A 9,480-nucleotide genomic window follows, 5' to 3' on the forward strand; every position below is an offset into this window, starting at 1 on the left:
CTCAGGGGCACCTGCGTGGCTCAGTCGGTTAGGCCTCTGCCGTCAGCTCAGGTCATGATCCCGGGGTCCTGGGCTCGAGCTCCACATTGTGCTCCCTGCTCAGCGGGGAGTCTGCTTCTCCCTCTCCCTCTGCCCTTCCCCTGGCTTGTGCTTTCTCTCTCTCTTTCTCTCTCTGTCTCTCTCAAATAAATAAAATCTTAAAAAAGTCAGATACTCAGCTGACTGAGCCACCCAGACACCCCTCCAACCCCACACCTTTTTTTTTTTTTTTTCTTCTTTCAAGCACATTTTATTTAAGACCTACTAGGGCCAAAGATGCCAGGCAGAATTTATCCAAGATTTATTTGGTAGGCTTGCTTTTTTGGCTCCTTCTCTTTTTCTGATCCTTTCTTGCTGGTTGTAGCTTATTCGGTCAAGTTTTACATTCTCTCTTTTAGAACTGCATGATCTAGCCTTTGTACGCTGTGTATCTGTATAACCCTGTTTCTCTCTTTAATTATGTTTTTAGCATTCAGAGTGATTAACATGGCAAAGTAAGTAGGAAAGTATTTATAGAATTGCTGCATTTTTCTCCTAGATTGAAACTATTTATTTCATTTTGCTAATAACACTGTGTTACAACTTTCTGTGGCCTCCCCTGAGGCTGTCTAACCAATTTATTTGAGAAATCTTTTCCTCCTTAGTTTCTTATCATTTATCTAACAAGGTTCAAATGGTTAAACACATTGTATAGGATGTTGTGGTATTTCCCAGGGGAAATAAATAGGCTGGTCTCTAGGGACACAGAGTGGTCTCTCAATTGTACTGAGATTTATATTTGACTCTCTAAATAGGCATACTGTGTGGTTTATAGACATGGGCTGAAAATGAATCTGACCCTACACTGAGTGGATGCAGTGGGCTTCTTGGAATACTGATGTTTAATAAATCTGTGAAGACTATATATATAATGCCTCCGATAAGTAATCAGTTTTCCAGTTTAAAGTAAATATAAATTTGGTGTTAATTTATTAAAGGCAGAGACCATCAGGTCTCAAGCACCTTATGCTTTAGTTTCAAGACATGATAAATTACAAATGTCTGCCACCCCGATTCAATTAGATGATAAAAACAATTGCTCAATAAGTGAAAAATAATGGAGATGATTGGGTTTGAATAAGGTGCTATCTAAAGGTGTGTTGGCTGTATTTACACTCTAAAGTGGGCTTATGAGTTAAGATCTTAAAGTCCATCTCTAATGCTTTCAGTAAGTTCCAAACATTAGCTTGATGGAGGGTTTCTCTTTGACTTACATTCTGCACCACCCCTCCCTTAAGATTTGATTTTGGAAGGAGTTTGTCATGAACTTTGTTACTTTGTAAAACTCATAGTGCTGTTCCTTTCTCCTCCGGTAGTAAAATTAAAACAGAAGATTTCAGTCCCATACTTTCCAACTTGATTCATGATTCCCGGTATGTTTCTAATTATCATTAAGTGTTGTGAAATCCTCAAAGTGTATTACCCCTAGATCACTTCTATTTAAAAGATAAGTTTATATGCCATACAATACTTCTGGGCAAGAAAACATGGTAGAATCATGAGGACATACGTCTTAAAACGTTATTACAGTTAAAATAGGTTCTGAGTGTCTCTTGAGTTGGCCGAGGCTTTGTGTTTGGGGATTGCTAATGTAATCAGCTACTGAATTGGGTTCTTAATGTGGGAAGGAAGTCAGCCAGACGGGGGCACTGTTGCCTCAAAAGTTAAAAGAAGTAGAAAGGGCTATAGCTTTTTAAGTTGCCATGGTTGGGTTTCACCTAAAAACATTTTGTTGCGGTCACACTTTAAACAAACAAGAGACTCTTTTCCAAAATTGATCTTATGTTATTCAAACTTGTAAATCTGTATGGAAATGTGATGATTAAGCTACACATTCAGGCTGAGTTAAAGCCAAAAAAGTTACTCAGCCTAAACTAATTTTGTACATAGATGCAGTTTTCCAATATTCATCAGATTCTTAAGCGGGGTGGGCTTGGATCCTCTTTCATAGAGAGCTACTTTTTGGATATTCGTTCTAAGGAGTTTACATATTTCGTGATGTTTGTCTTCATGGCTTTCCTAGGTCGCAGATATCAAGAAAGTCAACAACTTCATCAGAGAACAAGACTTATATGCTTTGAAATCTATTAAGATTCCAGTGAAAAATCATGGGATCCTAACAGAGACCCACAAAGAACTCAGACCCCTCCTGAGCCCATCCTCAGAGACCAGAGTGACCTTTGAGGAGCAGCCAGACCCAGATAGAGCAGCTGTAGGCACCGGTGCCCTGCCCAGCCCACTGACGGATTTCTTTAAGGGCATTGACCAGAATATTGAGCACGCAGTGCAGTCAGAAATCTTTCTAAATGAAAGTTACTGTGTAGAGACCTCCAAGCAGCCGCTGCTCCCGGCTTCTCCGAAGACCCCGACAAATGGTGCAGACTGTGGAATTCAGTGGTGGAATGCCGTTTTTATCATGCTTCTAATTGGGATTGTTTTACCAGTGTTTTATTTGGTCTATTTTAAAATCCAAGCTACTGGCGAGATCCCCAGTAGCTTGAACACAACTGCTGTCCCCAATGGCTCGATGACCGTGAGTGCAGTTCCAGGGCATGTCCCCAGATTAGCAGTTCCAGTGCCGACCGTCCCCTCTTCAGACAGCCAGTTCAGTCCAACCACCCGGGCAGGGAACTAGCTCTTGTTGTTTCTAAAGACTCAGGCCAGTGTTAGCCTTCGGCCTCCTAATGCGCATCACCTGGCATTGGCCATATCTTAGGGTGCTGCATCTCCTTTTCTATGACATATGGACATGTCTCAGAAGCCAGTGTTGAGTTCTCCAGAACACTCACCCTGGGGAATAGGCTCACCTAATCCAAGGCTGTGGGAGCCAAAACACCCGCCCCCTCAGCCCCCTGCATCCAGAAGGTGCAGCAAGGGAGACATGTGCACATGATACATGCCGTCTCTTGAAGGTATAGCATGGACTGGCACTGCGTGGGCCCCCATGTCGGAGGTGTTCGGAAGTTGAGGAGCGGTGTTAAACCTTCAGCGTGGGAGCCTCTGGGATCAGCTTTGGTGACGTGGCTGTTTGCAGTGTCCCCTGCCTGCTGGGAAGAGATGACTGGCTGTGACACATGGTGCTCTTTGTCCCCCTGGCAAAGGTGCTGTCCAGTAGCGGTGAACACCACCCTGTTTTGGAATAGGACAGATTATAAGAAGCCCTATGTCATGTTTGTCCCACCAGTTAGCCTTTTTAGAGGCAGTGTCACTTCTAGAATTGAAAAAGCCCTGAATCCGAATTGCTCTAATATCAAGTAAAGGGCAGTTCTCTTCCTTGTACTTCTAGAACTACTTAGTAATACCCAGGCCGGCTTTAAGGTGCTGCATGGTGTGGCCGGCACTTCCTGGCCGGAACATTTGGAGGCTTTTGCTCAGTTTCCCCTGAGGTGCATCCCCACTGCAGTGGCTGACCAGATTACCCAAGTTAGCATTCTTGGAAAGAATTCTTGCTGGCCAGTGACTGGAGCTGAGTAGGTGCAGAGAAAAAGATGAGTGCCTATCACCGAGGTCCCAACAGGTGACACTTCTAAGGCCGAACAGTCCGGCATTGCTGAGAGCGGCAGCCCCTGGGTGTACCTGGAAAACAGGCGTAGGGAGAATAGGTGTGCTTCGTGCTGCTTCCCTTACTCTAATCTTGGGAAGTCTAGAGCCATTGCCCCAGAATGGGCCTCAGTGTTTTTCTTCGGGTAAATACACTTTATATAGTGTAGCTCATGATGTTAAAAACCAAACCACTTAATGGAGGGCCTAGAGGTGACCGTTACTGTGAAGGCCATAAAAAGAGGGGTCAGGCTCCCATCAGTCTGAGGTTTTCCCATCTACACAGCAGCAGTCATGCTGGAGGCTCAAGGGAGGCATGGGTCGGCCTCTGAGGCCTTGCAGGTGGAGCAGGGGTACGTGAGGTGAGGGTGAAAGCCTGTTTGGCTGGAGCCCATCTCAGTCCCACGGAAGAATGGAAATGGGCTCACGTGGCTCGGAGAAGCCCGCCACCAGGGAGGAAAACAGACTGCACAAATGCTGAGCTTTGAGCGAGGTTTATGTCATTGGACACATCAGGCCTAGAGATGAATTGAGAAGATTTCATCATTGTAAGAGGAGGTGAGTGTTGCAGAAGAGTACTTGAAATTGGCTTCTCATTTTTCTCCTCTCAGCTATGTGGAGAACGATTTGCCCTGGGTTCACTTAGTAAATTTAAAGTATCTTCAAAAGTAAATCTTTTCTTCAAAACCAAAATGGTCTTCAGGATAAAATGAACTTGTGAATTTTTGCTACAGGAAATGTTTTGATCATGTGAATGCTTTTCCAGCCAAATGTTTGTGCTCACTATGCCCCCTGGAGGCCACAGGTTTCTCTAACATATCACCATTAACTTAACGAGGCAGAGCCCGGAATCCCACGGGAAAATGGCTTTTGCCAGGCAAAGAATAAATATCTGTATCCTTTACTTTTTAAAAATGGAATAAAATAATTTCTTCTGTGAAGGAAAATTGATTCTTCTTTTTTTTAATTGGGGAGGGGTGGTAATTCCGAATTAAAAGATGTGCAACAGTGTTGGAGAATATGGAGGTGTCCATGTCCAGAGGGTGAGGCCTGCCCAAGGGCTTGTGCTCAAGGTCACCAGAACAGGTGAAGAACAGAAGTGGTAAACCAGCACAGTCTCACTGATTGGTCTGTACAACGTGCTTTAAAGTGGTTTTAATAAGTATACATGAGAGATACCATGAAGCTCATTTTCTACACATTTTACTGCATTTTTTGTGTCTTGGGAGTTAACGTTTTAAAGAAGTAATTAGATTTGATAGGTCGTGTTCGGTCCTTTTGATTGAACTATAGTGCCCAAGATTGTGGACACCTAGGGAATCTACGTCGTCAGGCAAACGATGCTCCCGTTTTACCCTGGGGTGATAAGGCTGCAGAGACTAAGCAGAAGTCTCCGGGTCACCCAGAGCAGGACTGCCCAGCCAAGGCCATGCCACAATCCTTCCTTGGGAAGCTGGTTCTTTAAATTGCCTCTGTTGGGGTGCCTCGGTGGCTCAGTCATTAAGTATCTGCCTTCGGCTCAGGTCATGATCCCAAGGTCCTAGGATCGAGCCCCGCATCAGGCTCCCTGCTCTGCGGGAAGCCTGCTTCTCCCTCTCCCACTCCCCCTGCTTGTGTTCCCTCTCTCACTGTGCCTCTCTCTGTCAAATAAATAAATAAAATCTTAAAAAAAAATAAACTGCCTCTGTTAATAGTGAAGCCTTCCCAGGGTTGAGGAAGAATGATAAACGTTCTTATTTCTCTACATCCGCACCAACATTTGTGAACTCTTGTCATTTTGATGATAGCCATTCTAACAGGACGGGATATCTCACTGTGGTTTTGATTTGCATTTCCCTAATGGTTAGTGATGTTGAGCACCTTTTCATGTACCTGTTGGCCATTTGTATAATTTATTTGGGAAAATGTCTGTTCAGGTGCTTTGCCCATTTTTTAATTGTTATATTTATATATATTTATTTTGCTGCTGAGTTGTGTGAGTTCCTTATGTATTTGGGCTATTAACTCTTTATTGGATATATGGTTTGCAAATATTTTTTCCCACTCTGTAGGTTGTCTTCATTTTGTTGATTGTTTCTTTTGCTATGCAGAAGCTTTAGTTTGATATAGTCTCACTTGTTTATTCTTGTTTCTTTTACTTATGTTTTTGGTATTATATCCAGAAAATCATTGCTAAGACCACTGTCAAGGAGTTTACCACTAAGGAGCTTATATTCAAGTCTTTAATCCATTTTGAGTTAATTTTTGTGAGTGGAAAAAGATAGGGGTCTGCTTTCATTTGTTTACACATGAATATACATTTTCTCAGCACCATTTATTGAGGAGACTATATTTTCTCCATTGAGTATTCTTGGCTCCCTTCTCAATACGACTGTATATGCACCAATGTATTTCTGGGTTCTCACTTCTGTTGGTCTGTATTTGTTTTAATGCCATTACCATACTGTTTTAATTACTATAGCTTTTATAATATAACTTGAAATCAGGAAGTGTGATGCCCTGCTTTGTACTTCTTTCTCAGGATTCCTTTGGCTACTCAGAGTCTTTTCTGCTTCCATATAAATTTTAGGATTTTTTTTTCTACTTCTGTAAAATTTGCTATTAGAATCTTGATAGGGATAGCATTGAATCTATAGATGGCTTTGAATAATATGGAAATGTAAACAATATTCAGTTTTCTAGCCCATGAACACAGGATACCTTTCCATTTATTTTTATCTTCTTTCATCAATGTTTTATAGTGTTCAGTGTAGAGTTCTTTCAACCTCCTTGGTTAAATTTATTCTTAAATATTTGTTTTTGATGTTACTGTAAATGGGATCATTTTATTTCTTTTCAGATAATTCATTGTTAGTGTATAGACACACTACCAATTTCTATGTTAATGTTATATTAATAATTTTATGTTTATGTTAATTTTGTATCCTGGAACTTTACTGAATTCATTGATAAGATCTAACAGTTTTTTTTTTTTATGGAGTCTTTAGGATTTTATATATATAAAATCATGTCATCTACAAATAGAGATAATTTTACATTTTTTTTTTCAATTTCCTGCTTTTTATTTTTTTCTTGCCTGATCACTCTGGCTAGGGCTTCCAGTACTATGTTGAAAAGAGTGGTGAGAGTGAGCATCCTTGTTTTGTTCCTGATCTTAGAGAAAAAGCTTTCACCCCTTCATCATTAGGCATACAGTTAGCTGTGGACTTGTCATATATGGCCTTTATTATGTTGAGGTACATTCCTTCTACACCTTATTTGTTGTTAAGAGTTTTTATCATGAACAGATGTTGAATTTTGTCAAATGTTTTTTCTCCGTCTATTGAGAGGATCATGATTTTTGTCCATTTTGTTAATAAGGTGTATCACATTGATTGCATATGTTGAACCACCTTCCATCCCTGAAATAAATCCCACTTGATCATGGTGAATGATCTCTGTAATGTGCTGCTGAATTTGGTTTGCTGGTATTTTATTGAGAATTTTTGCACCTATAATCATAGGGATATTGGCTTATAGTGCCCTTTTCTGTCTTTGGTATCAGGCAGTGCCTGATACTTTTCTGCCTTTGGTATCAGGCCTCATAAAATAAGTTTGGAAATGTTCCCTCCTTTTTCTTTTTTTTTTTTTTTTAAGTTTGGAAAGTATTGGCATTAATGCTTCTTTAAATGTTTGGTAAAAGTCACTGTGAAGCCATCTGGTCCTGGGTTTTTCTTTTTTGGCAGATTTTTGATTACCAGTTCAATCTCTTTACTAGTAACTGATCTGTTCTGATTTTCTGTTTCTTCCTGATTCAGTCTTGGTAGATTATATATTTTTAAAATTTATTCTAGGTTGTCCAGTTTGTTGGTGAATAGTTGTTCATAGTAGTCTCTTATGATCCTTTGTATATTTGTGGTATCAGTTGTGATGTCTCCTTTTTCTTTTATAATTTTGTTGACTTGGGTCCTCTCTCTTTTTTCCTTGTTTAGTCCAGCTAAAGGTTTGTCAGTTTTGCTTATCTTTCCAAAGAACCAGCTGTTAGTTTTATTAATCTTTTCTATTGTTTTCCTATTCTCTATTTCATTTATCTGCTCTAATCTTTATTGTTTCCTTCTTTCTGCTAACATTGGGTTTACTTTGTTCTTCTTTTTCTAGGTTCTTAAAATGTTAGATTGTTTAAGATCTTGTTTCTTAATGTGGGTGCTTGTTGCTATGAATTTTCTTCTTATAACTACTTTTTGCACATATTCCATAAGTTTTGGTATGTTGTGTTTCCATTTTAGTTTGTCACAGGATAGTTTTTTATTCCCCCCTTTAATTTCCTCTTTGATCCATTTGTTGTTCAGGAGAGCGGTGTTTAATTTCCATTTATCCATGAATTTTCCAGTTTTCTTCCTGTTACTGATTTCCAGTTTCATACCATGTGTTCAGAGAAGATACATGATATGAGTTTAATCTTCTTGAATTTGCTTAGGCTTGTTTTGTGGCCTAATATATGGTCTATCCTAGAAAGTGTTTCAAGGGCACTTGGCAAGAATGTGTATTCTGCTGTTGTAGGATAATAATGTTCTGTATATATCTGTTAGGTCCGTTTGGGTCTATAGTGTTGTTCAAATCCACTGTTTTGTTTTTTTGATTCTCTGGATAATCTAGCCATTGTTGAAAGTGAGGTATTAAAGTCTCCAACAATTATTATATTGCTGTTTATTTCTCCTTTTATCCTCTGTTTTTGCTTTATATATTTAGGTGCTCCAATGTTGAATGCATAAATATTTACATTTTATATCTTTTTGATGGGTAGACCCCTTTATCTATATGTAATGACCTTCTGTGTCTCTTACCATTTTTAGTTTAAAGTCTATTTTGTTTGGTGTAAGTACAGCTACCCCTGTTTTGTTGTTTTTGTTTGGTTACTGTTTGCTTGGAATACCTTTGTCCATCTCTTCACTCACAGTCTGTGTGTCTTGAGGCTAAAGTGAGTCTCAGGTAGGCAGCATATCATTGGGTCTTGCGGTTTTTCTTTCTTTCTTTTTTTTTTTTTAATCTATTCAGCTATTTTATGTCTTTTGACTGAAGAATTTAATCCATTTATGTTTAAAGTAATTATTGATAGGTAAGGACTTACTGTTGCCATTTCAATAATTGTTTTCTGGCTGTTTTGTAGATCCATTGTTCTTTGTTTCTTATCCTATTGTCTTGTTTTGTATCTTGAGGTCTTTTGGTGTCAATATGCTTTGAATTCTTTATTATTATTATTTTTGTGTGTGTGATAACTACAGGTTTTCCCTTTGTGGTTACCATGAGGCTTACATAAAATATAACACCTTATTTTATATTTTATTTTTTATTTTTTTTAATTTTAAAAAAATGTTTATTATGTTAGTCACCATACAATACATCATTACTTTTTGATGTAGTGATCCATGATTCATTGTTTTCGTATAACACCCAGTGCTCCATGCAATACGTGCCCTCCTTAATACCCATCACCGGGCTAACCCATCCCCCCAACCCCCTGCCCCTCTAAAACCCTCAGATTGTTTCTCAGAGTCCATAGTCTCTCATGATTCATCTCTCCCTCTGATCTCCCCCCCCTTCATTTTTCCCTTCCTTTTCCTAATGTCCTCCATACTATTCCTTATGTTCCACAAATAAGTGAAATCATATGGTAATTGACTTTTTCTGCTTGACTTATTTCACTTAGCATAATCTCCTCCAGTCCCATCCATGTTGATGTAAAAGTTGGGTATTCATCCTTTCTGATGGCTGAGTAATATTCCATTGTATATATGGACCACATCTTCTTTATCCATTCATCTGTTGAAGGGCATCTCAGCTCTTTCCACAGTTTGGCTATTGCAGACATTGCTGCTATGAACA

At 39.4% G+C, this 9,480-nt stretch overlaps 1 protein-coding gene across 5 annotated transcripts in view; it reads left to right on the plus strand.

Moving 5' to 3' along the window:
* The window catches only part of LYSMD4 (LysM domain containing 4), an 11,915-nt gene extending 7,350 nt beyond the window's left edge, over positions 1 to 4,565 (plus strand). For all 5 annotated transcript variants that reach the window (XM_081831552.1, XM_006745658.3, XM_031041774.2 and 2 more), the window contains exon 3: positions 2,102 to 4,565. In XM_081831552.1, the coding sequence (XP_081687678.1) occupies positions 2,102 to 2,713 (612 nt within the window). In that variant the 3' untranslated portion in view covers positions 2,714 to 4,565. The remainder of the gene's footprint in view (positions 1 to 2,101) is intronic.
* Positions 4,566 to 9,480: the final 4,915 nt, after the last annotated feature.

This window comes from Leptonychotes weddellii, chromosome 9, assembly GCF_054177405.1.
Source record: "Leptonychotes weddellii isolate Sample4059 chromosome 9, ASM5417740v2, whole genome shotgun sequence".
Taxonomy (NCBI): domain Eukaryota; kingdom Metazoa; phylum Chordata; class Mammalia; order Carnivora; family Phocidae; genus Leptonychotes; species Leptonychotes weddellii.